Raw genomic sequence first — 15,028 nt, forward strand, 5'->3', positions numbered from 1 at the left:
TGTAAAGCAGTAATATTAAATTTTAATTTTAAAATGCTTTTTTATAAAAAGTGCATTGTAGAATAAAATCAAATATAATTATTTGTAAGACTTTTTTCTGTTCATCACCAGGCTTGTTTCCTCAGTGAAGCCCAACAAGAACATTTATGGCATAGAATATTAAGGAACAGTTTGATGCATAAGAAGATATGACATCTGTAAGGATAAAATAGATAAAGGAATAGGTCTATTGAGCCCCCAAATGTAATGATTCATAAGCAAGGATATGTATTTTCCAATTGATAAATTATTCTATATGTAAAAATATATAGGGATATATATTTTAAAATGTTTTGTGTTATTTAAGCATTTGGAAGAAATTATCAAAATTTATGATGTCCAGTCTTAAGTATTTTATTTTTCTTGGACCTAAAACAGGCACTGGGTCATTTGTTTTTATTTATGTTCAGTTTATCTTGACAAATACACAAATATATTACATTCTGTGATGTCATACATACACGAATTGCTTTATTTTAAAAGTAGCCTGCTTTTACTGTTAGAGATATATAGAAATCAGCATATTTTTATTTGTGTCTCATTAAGTTGTACCCAACATGCAGGATACTGGTGCAGTGCAGTTTGAAAGGTGAACAGATGGAGTTTATTTTTAGCTCACATTAGCACACCCCATCAAACACTCATTTGCTTGATATACCAGCATAATATAACTTACAACTTTAAAGTGTAGCTTTGCCAGTCATATCAAATTCATATAATAAAAGACAGATATGGAATATTTAATTATAACCCTGATGACCATCTAGTAGCTAAAGCTATTTATTGTAAACTAATAGTAAAAAAAATCATTTATATTAGGGAAATACATCTATCTCTCAGGAATGTAAAAGTAGCAAGAGCCTTTACATTTAGAATTGTTTTCAATCACAATTTATAAGGAAGTGGGAAAAAATTAAGGTACATAGATACCTATGAAGTGAAGTAAATTAATGAAACAATTTACTGTATTTCAAGATCAGAAAAGCATGTTGCACTTTTTTTGAGATTTAATTGCTGATACACTATAAACACTCAGTTTAAAAATATTCAAAATGTTTAATACAGGTGACTACTACAGAATAAGATCAATTATCTTTATTTTTTACTACAAAATGTTGCATTATTTTATATTTAATATTTGTCCTAAAATTTTAAATGGTAGTTTTAAATATATACTCAGTTTCTCTACTTCAGTTTTCTAAGGAAATTAATTTTATTCCTCACTATGTAATTTAATTATTGGTTTTATTTCTCATTTGGGTCTCTGGCATAAGTGGATTACAGTTAGTTTTTAAATACCACTTTGACGGTTCTGACAACCTACTGTGTAACCCCTTACTTTAGTCCATGTACTCTCAATGCAGGTAATATTACCCCCAACCAGGTGAAAATGGATTCTTGGGGGGGGGTGTAATATAAATGTTACTTTTAATATGCATGAAGCATAGATATATGGAGAATATATAAATAGCTGTCTGTAGTATTGAAATTTCATGGGGGAGATAAGAAAAAATGTCTAAAAAGGCTCTTTATAGAGTTGATAATAAAGAAAAGTTTGAGAACCTCCACTTCTTTCCAGGTATGGAGAACGCAAGAGGCAAGGAGTGGAACGCCACAGAGAAGTCCAGGGAGGAATGTGGACATTCCGAATCTAAACAAGAGCAGGCAGAAACTGGAGGCGATCAGCAGGTTGCCAATCAACAGAGCACAGTGGTACCGGGAACCTCAGTAAAGAAGGGGACCAAACGGAAAAGGTCTGCCAAGCATAACGAAGAGTCCTGCCCAAAGAAGGCGGCAGAATGCAATGAAGAGCCCAAACCCCGGAAGAAGATACCAATTCCTCCCTTACCTGCCACACTACCCCCCGTGAATCTGCTTCACCGGGACATTGTACGGGCCTGGTGCCAGCAATTAAAGCTGAGCAGCAAAGGCCAGAAATTGGAGGTATATAGACGGTTATGTGAATATGCATATCCAAATCAAAAGGATATTCCTTCCACAGCCAAGGAGGCCAAGATCCGGGTATCATCCAAAAGAAAATCAAATGTAGAGAAGAAGGAAATGTCCCTGAAAAGTTCAGGGCAAAGGCTGTGTTGTGAGGGGACTGATCTTCCTGCAGTATGTCCTCCCCCTGAGGAGGGGTTGCCTGCCCTAGAGTCTGCCTCTCTTCTTGAGGGAGTTAATACAGTTGTGGTGACAACTTCTGCCCCGGAGGCTTTGTTGGCTTCCTGGGCGAGAACTGCAGCCAGGGCTGGGTCATCCGTGGAGGCAGTGGAATCTCCACAGGAGAACTGTGATGTCAGGTGGTGTGTGGTCCATGGGAAAAGTCTCCCTGCAGACACAGATGGTTGGGTTCGCCTCCAGTTTCATGCTGGACAGGCCTGGGTTCCAGAAAAGACGGGAGACAGAGTGAGTGCACTCTTCCTGCTTCCTTCCTGCAACTTCCCACCCCCGCATCTTGAGGACAATATGTTGTGTCCCACATGCGTTCAAAGGAACAAGGTGTTAATAAAAAGCCTTCAGTGGGAATAGAATACCATGAAAAAGGACTCATCTTTAATTGTAAATAAACAGAAACGTTTGACTGTTGATTCCATGGTGCCACTAACAGCGGAACTCTGGTCAACTTCATACCTGCTCACAGGCCATGCGGACTGGTGTTTTAAAGCAAAGACAGACTGTTACTTCTCCTTCATTTACAAAACATTTTTCAAAGTTCTCTTAATAACCTGGGACTTCTAGCTTGACTAAAGGCTAAAAACACAAGGCACTTTGTTAATATTGTATATACTTACAATTGTTTTGTTTATTTTGTGCCTAAAATGTTTAAGCTTGGGATGGGGGCAAAGAAAATATATGTAACCTTAACATTTGTACCACCCTCCCCCATAATATGCTGGAAAAAATAAAAGGAAAAAATGTTTAAAAAAAAAAAAAAGAAAAGTTTGAGAAATGCTGCTGCTTTGTTTTTCTCTCCCATCTTCTGAAATTAAGCTATATTTTACATGTAGTACAATGTATTGATCTTAAGTTCAGAGTTAAACAGGTTCAGCAAGTACACCTATCCAAATAAAAAAAAAAAAATTCATTATGCCTGACAATTCCTGTCAGCCCTTTTCCAGCCAATGTCCCACAGAGGCAAATATTTATTTGTGTTTTTGTGCCTGTTTAATCTCTATACTATAAATTACTTTTGCCTGTTCTTTAGCTTTGTACAAATGGAATCATACAATATGTATGCCTTGTGTTTTTTCTCAAAATAGATTCTGTTAAAATTACCTAGTATGGATATGACATAATATGGTTACCCTTTTGTCTGCTGATGGACCTTCATTTTGTTCCCAGTTTTTGACTTATTAATAAAGCTGCTATGACATTATAGTATAAGAAAAAAAAAACAAAGAGAAATGATAGGTTAAAATGTCTAAGTTCAGAGGAAAAGGAAAAAATACTATCTAAAAATAAGACAATATGCCATGAGCCTTATCCAAGTTACCCTAAGGTTCATATTGATATAAAATTAAATTAAATTAGTTTTGAAACAGGAGAATTTTTAAATAGAAAACATATTAAACATATCAGAATAGGTAAAAAAAGTGATTTCCAAGGAAAAAACTTCATCAAAGAATCAGACAAACTTAGCATATTATATTCATCTTCCCCCCTTTAGGCGTATGCTTCCAATATTAAAAAATGTCTAGACTTATAACAGTGAGGCAAATGGTACACAAGTGTTTTTTTTTTCCATGTTTCACATGGTTGATTAGGAAATAAATCATACAATTTACAAAGAATGTAATGTTTTCATTCGGATGTCTCATATCTGTCTTATATTTGTAGATCTCAGAAATAAAACATCCATTCAAATGCTTTTCTCCTACCTAGCTTCCAGTTATTGCATGATTAAGTGTTGACACAAATGCAATAATTAGGGATATTCTACAGCAATACAAAGCTGTTGATTGCATTTGCAATTTAAGTCAATTTAGTAATAAATTTAAACAAAATTTTATTCATTATAGAAAACAATAATCTAATGCAAACTACAAAACAAATTGCAAAGGTAGTAGTATTGTTTCATAAGGATTGTCTCTAGTCTTTTTCAGTAAATTATTTTCAATTTACTACTTTTAAATCTATCTGAGAATATTTCATACTCAGAAGATTTTAAAAAATCTTTAAATGCTACAGTTATTGCTATGGTACTATACCTCTCAGAATCATCAATCTTAAGTCTTTTCTAATTTATCTCTAGCAGTTTTAGATTCAGTATTTCTTACACTTTATAATAAGAAAATAATTAAATTATTATTTACCATTACCACAGTGATTGACAACTCTTTAAAGTAAAAACAAGAAATTAGCCTTAGTTGTTGATAAATTGTCTATAAAGAGAACTTGGCCATACAAGAGGGCAAGCTGTAAGGTGCTGCTATACCCTATGCCCTATATAGACATCAATCATCTGACAGACTCTGACAGATGACATTCACTGTCAACTGAAATTTTACAATTGGTAATATATGTGCTATGGTCTGAATGTTTGTATTCTCCCTAAATGGACATAGTTAAATCCTAACTCCCAAAGTGATGGAATTAAGAGGTGGGTTCCTTGGGAGGTGATTAGATTATGAGCATGGAGCCCTTGTTATCAGTATTAATGCCCATATAAAACAGAAAGTGAGTCCCTTCCAACATGTGAAGAAGCAGGCGCTATTTATGAGGAATTGGTCCTCACCAGACACTAAAACTTCCTTGATCTTGGACTTACCAGGCTCTAGAACTGTGGGAAATAAATGTTTGTTGTTTATAAGCCACCCAGTCTGTGGTATTTTATAACAGCCCCAATAGATTAAGACGGTATAGAGCAATACTGTTTACTGGGAAAAGATTAAATTTTAGTCAAAATATTGTTTTATATTGTATTATATGCAAACTTTAAAAAATGAGTCCTATAAAATATAATATTTAAAGCTATAATACTTGTAGCAAAAAATATAACAGAAAACTTTTGTGGTCTTCATTAAGCAAGGATGTCTTAGATACAACATTAAAGACATGATCTATTAAATAATTATAAATTGAACTTTATCAAAATTAAGAACTTCTCTTCAAAAGATACCATTAATATAAAAAGATAATGCTACAAGTTGGCAGTAATGTTTAAAATCATATTTCTGATAAAGATTTTATATTTAGAATACATAAAGAACTCTCAAAACTCAAAAAACAGCAAACAAAAATAAGCAAACATTTCGTACAAGAATTGACCTAAGAATACATGCGGATGTCATATATAAGCACATGAAAAGATGCCCAACATCACTAGTCATTTGTAAAATTTAAATTTAAATCATAGTAACATATGACTATAAGCCGAATAGAATGCTGAAAATTTAAAATGAAACAAACTTTTAAAAACATACAATACAAAATATTGACAAAAATATGAAGTAAGTAGAATTCTCACACATTTTGGTAGGAATAAAAATAGCCATTTTAAATAAAACATGAAAGTAGTAATGTTTCAATATACTTTCTAAGAAATTAGTTCATAAAACTTCAGATGGCAAATGTGTACTACATATCTATCATTTTGAGCATAAAAATAGTATTTCTGTTTTTCATTAGAAAATCTGTTTTCCTCAGTTATTCTCAATGGACACTGAACCAATTTACAAAGGGCACCTAATTGTTAGCTAGCCTAGGTTAAGTGTCCATTTTGACAGTTATTCAGATTTAGATATCCTGATGTTTCAACTTCTTCAAACCCCATGACACCTGCTAAGCTAGTAGAGATGTTAAAATAACTGTTCAGACAGTAGAAGTTTCTACATTGGGACACAGAACCTCAACCACAGACCAGGAAAAAAATTGTTACAGGATTCTAACACATGCAAATGTGTGTGTGTGTGTGTGTGTGTGTGTGTGTGTGTGTGTGAACGTCACAGACTTTTGACTGATTGCGGCTCAGACACTGCCTTAAACTTTAACAAATTATATTTTTTGAATCTGTCCCTTGTTTTAAAATGGGCTCTTCCTCCTTCCCTCTGTTCTCACTCAAGAACTACTGGTGGTAGATTGTGGAGCTCATTCATCTAGCCTCCAAATGTCTATCAAGTTCCTTAAAGACTCCCATGTCTTTATTTATATGCACTGATTTCTGGGAGTATTTGCTAGATGTTTGTGCTCATCAATCTAGCTTTAGAAATGTATTTTCTATTATATTTGGCCATCTTTTATTGTTTCTCAATTTGTCAATTATATTTTTAATATCCAATATCTCTGAATATCTTCTGTTTTATAGAAACATTTTTGGGCAAATGCAATCTTTATAAATATGCCCTCTGTATTGTTTTAAGTGCTTTTTTCAATGTCTTCTATTAATTCTTCAGTAATTGTCTTCAGGGGGATTTGTTGCCAATCTTAATTAGATTTTCTTAAGTACTGCCAATCTTTAAATTTCTTTTAGTATTTCTTTTCTAAGCTCTCAAATGATGATTATAAGTAACTCTAGTATATTTCCTTAGATAAAGAAAGAAACCATCTTCTGAAGTGAATGTCAGAATCTGTTTAGAGGATTTCTGTCTCTAAAAACTGCATGGGGGGTGGAGGTGGGGAGTAGGGTGTGGGGAATTGTAGTGATGATTCTTGGCAGGGATGAGTATTGACTGAGCATAGTATATGCTCTCTGGATGCAATATGATGTAATGTACTCAGTTTGTTTTCTGGGTATGGTAAGAGGGTATGGTAAGGGTCCACATTCTTTAAGTGAGCAGTGAGTTGGCAAAGACTGCCCTTTATTTCAACCCAATGCACATTTGGAAAGTTTTTATTTTCTGTACTTCTGTGATATGCCTACAATATTTGCTGCTTGATTTGGGGTGCAAATATCAGAGTCAATTGTTATAAATGTGGAGAAACTCTCAGCTGATTTGTTTTTCTTTTATTAATTATTTGCCAGAAGAAAATAATCATATTTTATCTTCCACTCGCTTTGATTTTGAGGTTATTTCTTGACTCCACTACAAAAACTCACTGTGAAGTTCCTATCACCCAGCTCAAAAATTTTGTATGAAAATTAAATGTAATAATGCATGTAGAGGACTTAGCCCATAATTACTGAACAAATATTTTTGTTACTGTAGATATAATTGTTTGTGACTGTTATATTATTTAATACATAAAGGTTCCAGACACATACTAAGTTCAGATATTAAGATGTATCATTCTTCCATTTAGTTAGCTACTGAAGAAGCATGTAGGACTCTGTATATACCACAATTGTGTGAAATTGTTGAAACATAAATGACCTAACTTTAGTGAGCAAGAGTATATTGACCTGGGTTTAAACACATTCACATTTTGTAATGAAAAATGATGAAGAATTTATATGTTACTGTTTCATGGACATATACACTTAAATTTGATTTAGGGACATGAGTGTGAAGAAGCAGACTTTGATGATTAGAGCTTTTATTTAGTAGTTCTTTTTCCTATTAAAAATAACTTCCATTTTGGGAGGTTCAGTTTTTGATTTAATCTGTTCTCATGGACAATATTCTAAGTCTTCATTTTTAAAAAGATATAGATTCTAGGAAAATATCTTCATTTTTTTTCAGGCACTCCAAAATGTTTGTTCTTGGTACATGATTCATATTAATTTTTACTGGAGGCAGATGCAATAACCAAAGAAGGCGTTAGAGAAAAGAATTCAGCTCAATCTCTATTTTTAGTTTGAACTGCAGCTGTAATGGAAAAAAAAAGAAACACCAGACAAAATGTAACTTAGAAACATTAATGACTAAGCTTCCCAATTTATTTTATATATGAAGTGCTTTTAGTTAATTGAGCTGATCTGTTCTGTCAACATAAATGCTCATATGAGGTAAGTGAGAATACAGATTAATTCATCCCCAAATCACCAGTTTTACTAATTTTATTTTCTACTTATATAAAAAATTGGTAAAATCAAATGATTATTCCAAATAGTGTATGAAAAAGCCTGACTATAACTGTTCTTAATCCCCTTAACAATTTTTAACATTGTAATTGAAATATAATTTACATTCAACTAAAAATCATCAATTTTTAGTTTAAAATTCAATGTTTCAGTAAATTCATAAAGTTATATAATTAAAATCACAACCAAGTTTCAGAATAATTAAATCACTCCCAAAACTATCCACCAGATCCTTTCTTTTCTTTTATTTTTATTTTTATTTTTTTGATAATCAGTGTTTTAAAAACTAGCAAGTCACTGCATAATGAAATTTCAAATTTTGAGAACTGTTTACCCAGTTAGTTGATTAACCATCCAGGCCCTCTGTCACTATTTTTCTAGCCATTTTATTATTCACCAATATCTTTTAGCAGGGAATGAAAAAAGAAGTAAAAAGAAATAAAACACAAATGTTAAGGTTACATATATTGCCATTGCTCCCCCTTCCCCCTCGAGTCAGAGCTTCAAGTGTGTTCATCCCCCAGACGGTGAGCATCGCACTCATTCTATATGTATATTCTCATCCCCTCCTTCCCCTCCCACCTGCCCCACACCCAATAAATGTTATTCCTATATGTCCACTTAAGCATTGATCAGTTAACATTTATACCCCCATAATATGCTGAAATAAAAAAGACACCTGCACTCGAATGTTTATAGCAGCACAATTCATAATTGCAAGGCTGTGGAAACAGCCCAAGTATCCATCAATCCAAGAATGGATTAATAAAATGTGGTATATGTATACCATGGAGTACTATTCAGCTCTAAGAAACAATGGTGACATAGCACATCTTATATTTTCCTGGTTAGAGCTGGAACCCATACTATTAAGTGAAGTTTCCCAAGAATGGAAAAACAAGCACCACATATACTCACCAGCTAATTGGTATTAACTGAACAGCACCTAAGTGGTCACATAGGTACTACAGTAATAGGGTATTGGGCAGGTGGGAGGGGGGAGGGGGGTCGGTATATACATACATAATGAGTGAGATGTGCACCATCTGGGGGATGGTCATGATGGAGACTCAGACTTGTGGGGGGAGGGGGGGAAATGGGCATTTATTGAAACCTTAAAATCTGTACCCCCATAATATGCCGAAATAAAATAAAATAATAAATAAATAAATTTACATTTTCCAAATGTTTGTTGCTGGAGTAAAAAACAGATCCTTTATTTTCAATCTCCCTTCCCACCATCAGCTCCAGATAAACATTGATCTGTTGTTGCTATAGTTATGCTTTTACTGGAAATTTCATACAAATGGAATTATGCAGTAAGTAATCACTGTCTCTAGCTTTTTTCAAATAGTGTAGTGATTTTTTGCATAATGATTTATATTAATGCATGTATCAATATTTTGTTTTTCTTTATGCTAAGTAGTAGAAGTAGTAGAATGAACATGCTGTATTATATCTATTCAGCCTTGGGATATAGTTTTCCAAAATGGCTGTACCACTCGCTTTAAATTTCCACCAGAAATATATGAAGATTCTGCTTATTGCAGATCCTTGTCAATGCTCCATATTGTCAGTCTTTTTTTAATATTATCTATTTTAGGGGATGAATACTGTTATCTCATGGTTTGCATTTGCATTTAAGTAATGATATTAAGCATCTTTTCATGTGCTTATTTGTCATCCATGTTTCTAACTCATTATGTATTAATTCATTAACACATTAATCGGGCAACATCCATTTATTTTTATTAAAATTTTTGCCATTTTTTCCCAATTATAAGAGTTTTTAAAATATGAGTTCTGGATAAAAGCCTATAGATTTCTATCCATACCTTTGTATTTCTATTTCTATCTATCTATCTACCATTTATCAATCATGTTTACTCCTAGTTTATGGCTTGTTTTTTCGTTCTCTTAGCAATATCTCTGAAGAACAGTTTTTAATGTAGATGAAGTTCACTTTTTCAAACACTTATTTTATTATTTGTCCTTTTCAAGTCATACTGAAGAAATCTCTACCTGACCTAATGTCACAAAGATTTTTCTCATGTCTTCTACGTGTTTTAAACTTTTAGCGACTACATTTAAGTTTGTTCCACCTTGAGTTAGTTGTTCTTTATAGTAGATGTAAGACTGAATATTTCAGCCTATAGATAGATAATCAGTGTTTACACACATTTGTGAAGTTTCCTTCCCCATTGAATTTTCAGTGTTCCTTTGTTGAAAATCAATTAACCATATACATCTGTTTCTGAAATATCTAGTGCATTCCATTGATCCTTATATTATCCTTACAATTCTATACTGCTCTGATTATCATAGATTTACAATATTTTTTGAAATTAAATAATATAAATTTCTCAGCTTTGTTCTTTATACATTATTTTGTTTATTATAGATTTATTATATTTCCATATAAATCAGGTAATATTTGCCAATATCTACCCCATACCTGCTAAGACTCTGAAAACAATTTTCTTGAATCTATAGATCAATTTGGGGAAAATTGTCATTTGGTAATATTTTGTCTTTCAATTTATGAACATAGCATGTATCTTTAGTTACTTAGTTCCTCTTTATTTTCTCTGACAATATTTTGTGGTTATGAATAGTTAAATATTACCCTTATTTAGTAAAATGTATTCATAAATATATCTCTTTTTTTACTACTGGAAGTAAAGGTTTCTGATTAAAATTTCATTTTCAGATTCTTCATTATAGTATACCTAAATACAATTTATTAGTGTATATTGCTTCCATATTCAGAAACATTCATAGATTTGCTCTGTAGTTGTAATAGCTTCCTTTGTGTCTCCCTTAGGATTATCTACATATAAGATCTTGTAATTTCCTAGTAATGATTGTATAATTCCTTCTTTCTCAATTTATGTTCCTTTTTTTTTTTTACCTTTTTGCATGGGTTGTGGTCTTGAGTCTAATGATGATAAAAGAGGTATGAGCAGTTATCTCCTATTCCAATCTTATTTTTTTAAAAATTGTATCTTTCACTATTGTCTATGATATTAGCTATAGATTTTTTAATTGATCTCCTTTATGAAGTAAAAAAATTTTCTTTTTTATTCCTTATTGCTGAGAGCTTTTATCATGAGTGAGTGTTAGGTTTTGCAAAATGATTTTTCTGCATCTATTAGGATTATCATATAATTTCCTTCTTTATCCCTTAATTTGGCATATTATATTAATTGATTTATGGATATTAATCTAAAATTGCATCCCTGGAATAGATCTCCCTTACTTGTGATTTGTAATCTCTTTACATATGGCTGGATTTTCTTGTGTAGTATTTTGGTTAGGGTTTTTACATTTATATTTGTAAGGGAAATTGTCCTTTAGTTTTCTTTTCTTGTAATATTTTATCAGGCTTTGGTAGTCAGGTAACATTACTTCAATAGAAGGAGTTGGGAAATTTTCTTGACTTCTCTATTTTTGCAAAAAAAAAAGTTATGTAGAAATGGCATCATTTCTTCCTTAAGTGTTTGATAGATTTTACCAGTGATGTCTTATGTGCCAGCACTTGACTTTGTAGTAAGATTTTGAATGATTCACCTAATTATGCTAGATAATAGATATCTATTTACATCTTTGCTTTCTTCTTGAATCAATTTTGTTATTTTGTGTCTTTGTAAGAGTTCATCCATTTCATATAAATTATCAAAGTTGTTGGCATAAGGTTGTTTTTAATATTCTGTATAATCCTTTTAATTTTTGCAGTATCAGTCGTGACATCACTTCTTTAATTTCTGAAGTTAATAATTTGCTTTTAAATTTATCCTTTTTAACTGTTTTTTAATTAGTACATATACCAATTTTTGTGACTTCCTTTGTTTTCTTTCATTGATTTTCTATCTGATCTATATTATTTCTCACTTTCTACATTTTATGTTTGATTTGCTGTTCTTTTTACAACTCATTAATTTTAAAGCATAGATTACTGATTTTAGGCTTTTCTTTCTACTTTATAAAGTTATCAATTTTCCTCTATGTGCTACTTTAGCTGTGTCTCATGTGTTTAGGATTACATTTTACTTTTTCCAAGTCTCTCTTTAAATTCTCCTTATGATTTCCCCTTTGACATGTGGAATATGTAAGTATACTGCTGAATTTTCACACTTATGATTTCCAATATTTTTTGTTACTGATTTCTAACTTAATTCTATTATGCTCACAAAACACATTTTGTTCAATTTTAATTCTTTGTATTTATCAAGATGTTTTTAATGCCTATGTATGGTCTATCATAATGAACGTTCTAGGTAAACTTGAATGTGTATTCTATTCTTTTTATGTGGAGTTTGCCATATAAATCAATTCAATCAACTTGGATAATAATGTTGTTCAAGTTTCCCATATTCTTACTGGTTTCCTGTCTTTCAAGTCTGTGAAATTCACTGCATTATTTTGAGACTGTTGTTGTGATGTTGTGATTATGCAGTCTCTCTCTTTATATGTAGAAATATTCTTTGTCTATGTATTGTCTGATACTATTAATAGTATATCCACCCCAGTTTGTACTGTTATTAATTAAATGGTACGTCTTTTCTGTCCTTCTAGTTTACCTATTTGTGATTCTGGAATTAAATTGCTTCTCTTTTAGATAATGTATGGTTGTAACTTGACTCTTTTATCCAGTTTGGCAATCTCTGCCTTTCATTTCAAATATTTAGTACATTTCCATTCAAAATAATTAAGATAATTTTTGCAATAAGGTTTGTCATTTTTAAATTTGTTTTGTATATGTTTTGCTGTGATTTCTATTGCTACAGTTTATTTCTATCTTTGTCTTTATGTCTGTGCCTTGAGAATGGCCATAAGTTCTAGACCTACCCTGAGCAGAAACTCCAGGCATTTTGTTGTACACATTTAAAATGTATCTTTCATGTGATATTTCTTCATCCTGGCAAATGGCCTGATTCTTAAGTGTCCAACCCATGACCAGATGTCCCTCTCACAGGAAACTTGTTTATACTGACAGATACCCTTGTGGCTCTTGTCTGACCTGTGTTCAGTTTAATCCTACTAAGAATAAGGCTGTTCTCTAAGAGAGAACCCTGACCTGAAAGAAAGATAGGTTTGGGTGTGTTTGTCACATGAGATAAAAAAAGGAGGTGATACCAAAATATGACACTGAAGAAAATTATTACTTACAGCTCCTAGAGATATTAGGGGTGCCAATGGGTGGCCAATAGGAATTCTGGAGGTGTCAGGGAACTCAACCAGTGAATAGGGAACAAGAGAGAAAGCACCTGTGGGACTATGCATTCATTAAGGTTGTGGATTAACTAGTTTAAAGAAAATTGAAGTGTGAAGGGAGAAGTCATTTTCAGTGGTCCCTTTTTTGCACCTGGGACCAGTTTTATAGAAGATAATTTTTGCACTGATGGTGGGGGGCGAGGCAGAGCTCAGGCAATGATACAAGCAATGAGGAGCAGCTGTAATTACAGGTGAAGCTCCACTCACTGGCCTGCTGCTCACCTCCTACTGTGTGCTATCCCCCACCCATTTCCTAAATTTCATGGAAGAAAAATTTTTATAGAAACTATGTCTAAGATAGCTCTATTTTGTCCTTCTTTCTTGGCGCTATTATTGTAATCTATGTTTCATCAAGATTTATTAAAAACACAACAATATTGTGCTATAATTTTCACTTTAACCAATCATGTGTTAAATCAATTAAACCAATCATGTATTTAAATCAATTTAATAATTTTTTATGGTAGCAACTTTGGATTCTGTTTTATTTCTGTGAGGGTAGTTTTTCTTTTGATTTGATTTAAACTATAAAATATGTTTCTTTCAAAATATGCTGTTACTGATATGTCTGTTAGTTTTTTTACACAATTTATTTTTAATCTTGTTCTCAAAGGTCACACATGTGACTGTGTGATCAGTGATGAACCAATAGTATGGGCAGATTGTGATAATACACTCATTCCTTTAAGGCTTTCACTTGCTGTCAGCTCAATTATGTATAGATGGAGGAATTTATTCAAAGTTGCAGGCAGTTCTCATCTTCATTGGCTCTTATTTTTACCAGAATTTCTCAGATCTCTCTCAAGCATGTATAATTTAAAGTCAGCTGGGGATATATGGAGAGCTTATTTCAGAACTTGTATCACACTCTCACTTCCAGGGTCTCTAAATTAGTTTTCAGTTGTTCTGCTATTTGTCCTGACCTGGAAAATAGAGCTGTAGATTCTGAGCTAGTTTTTCCCCACTGAGCCACAAAATCCATGGGTCACCTCACCACTTCTCAAATTAAATCTTCCACCTCTAGTGACAAAGCTGCTGGTTATATGACCAGCCATAAATGAATATAGTATTCATAGAGAGGGGTGACAGTGGGGAAAATGAGAGCTATTCCAAACAAGAAGTACATGGATTATTCTTGGCCAATGTAGCAGTTTGTCAAGAGGAAATAATCTTTTTTTTTGTTATGAGCATTTGTTTAATTTCATGGAAATAGTTGTTTTTGACAATAGCTGAAGTTTATGTCCTCATTAACTGTTCCATGATGGCCATCTAACACTGTCAATGTAGCAACAAACCAATGGGTAGATATAAGGAAAGTGACATTTAGCAATACACTGAAGGGAATTTTAGCCTTTAGGTTCTATAGGAGTTTCCTGAGAGTTGTTGGTCTTTTGAGTAACCATGACAAAAGAATAATTCTGTAGGTAAGTTCTAGCAGTTAGTTAGTTGAAGTGATACCAAGAATCACCAATGGGTTTAAGCAATGAGAAAACTGCAGGAAGTATATGCCAATAACAACAATAAAAAAAAAAAACCCTGTAATTTGTATGGCAATAAAGACTAGACTTAGAAGACCTTAGCATTCAAAAGTGCTAGCCTCTGTATCATCCCATTTTTAAGATAGAACATTGGGAGTCTATGTTATCTAATTAATATAAAAAAGAATGCAAATTCTTGATCTTCAGGCTGCCATTTATAAATGCAAGGAAATCTTTATAATGACAAAATTTGAAAGATTGTTTTTGTAGTCTC

At 32.5% G+C, this 15,028-nt stretch overlaps 1 protein-coding gene across 1 annotated transcript; it reads left to right on the forward strand.

Moving 5' to 3' along the window:
* The first annotated feature begins 1,620 nt into the window (after positions 1-1,620).
* On the forward strand, positions 1,621-2,571 carry LOC105884304 (developmental pluripotency-associated protein 4-like). The gene has a single exon (XM_076005369.1). The coding sequence runs from the start codon at positions 1,621-1,623 to the stop codon at positions 2,569-2,571; it is 951 nt and encodes a 316-aa protein (XP_075861484.1).
* The last annotated feature ends 12,457 nt before the right edge of the window (positions 2,572-15,028 follow it).

The sequence above is a fragment of the Microcebus murinus genome, chromosome 8, assembly GCF_040939455.1.
Source record: "Microcebus murinus isolate Inina chromosome 8, M.murinus_Inina_mat1.0, whole genome shotgun sequence".
Taxonomy (NCBI): Eukaryota; Metazoa; Chordata; class Mammalia; order Primates; family Cheirogaleidae; genus Microcebus; species Microcebus murinus.

Bases quoted from the DNA above. Each gene is read 5' to 3' on its own strand.
- LOC105884304 (XM_076005369.1), top strand. From the start codon at position 1,621: ATGGAGAACGCAAGAGGCAAGGAGTGGAACGCCACAGAGAAGTCCAGG.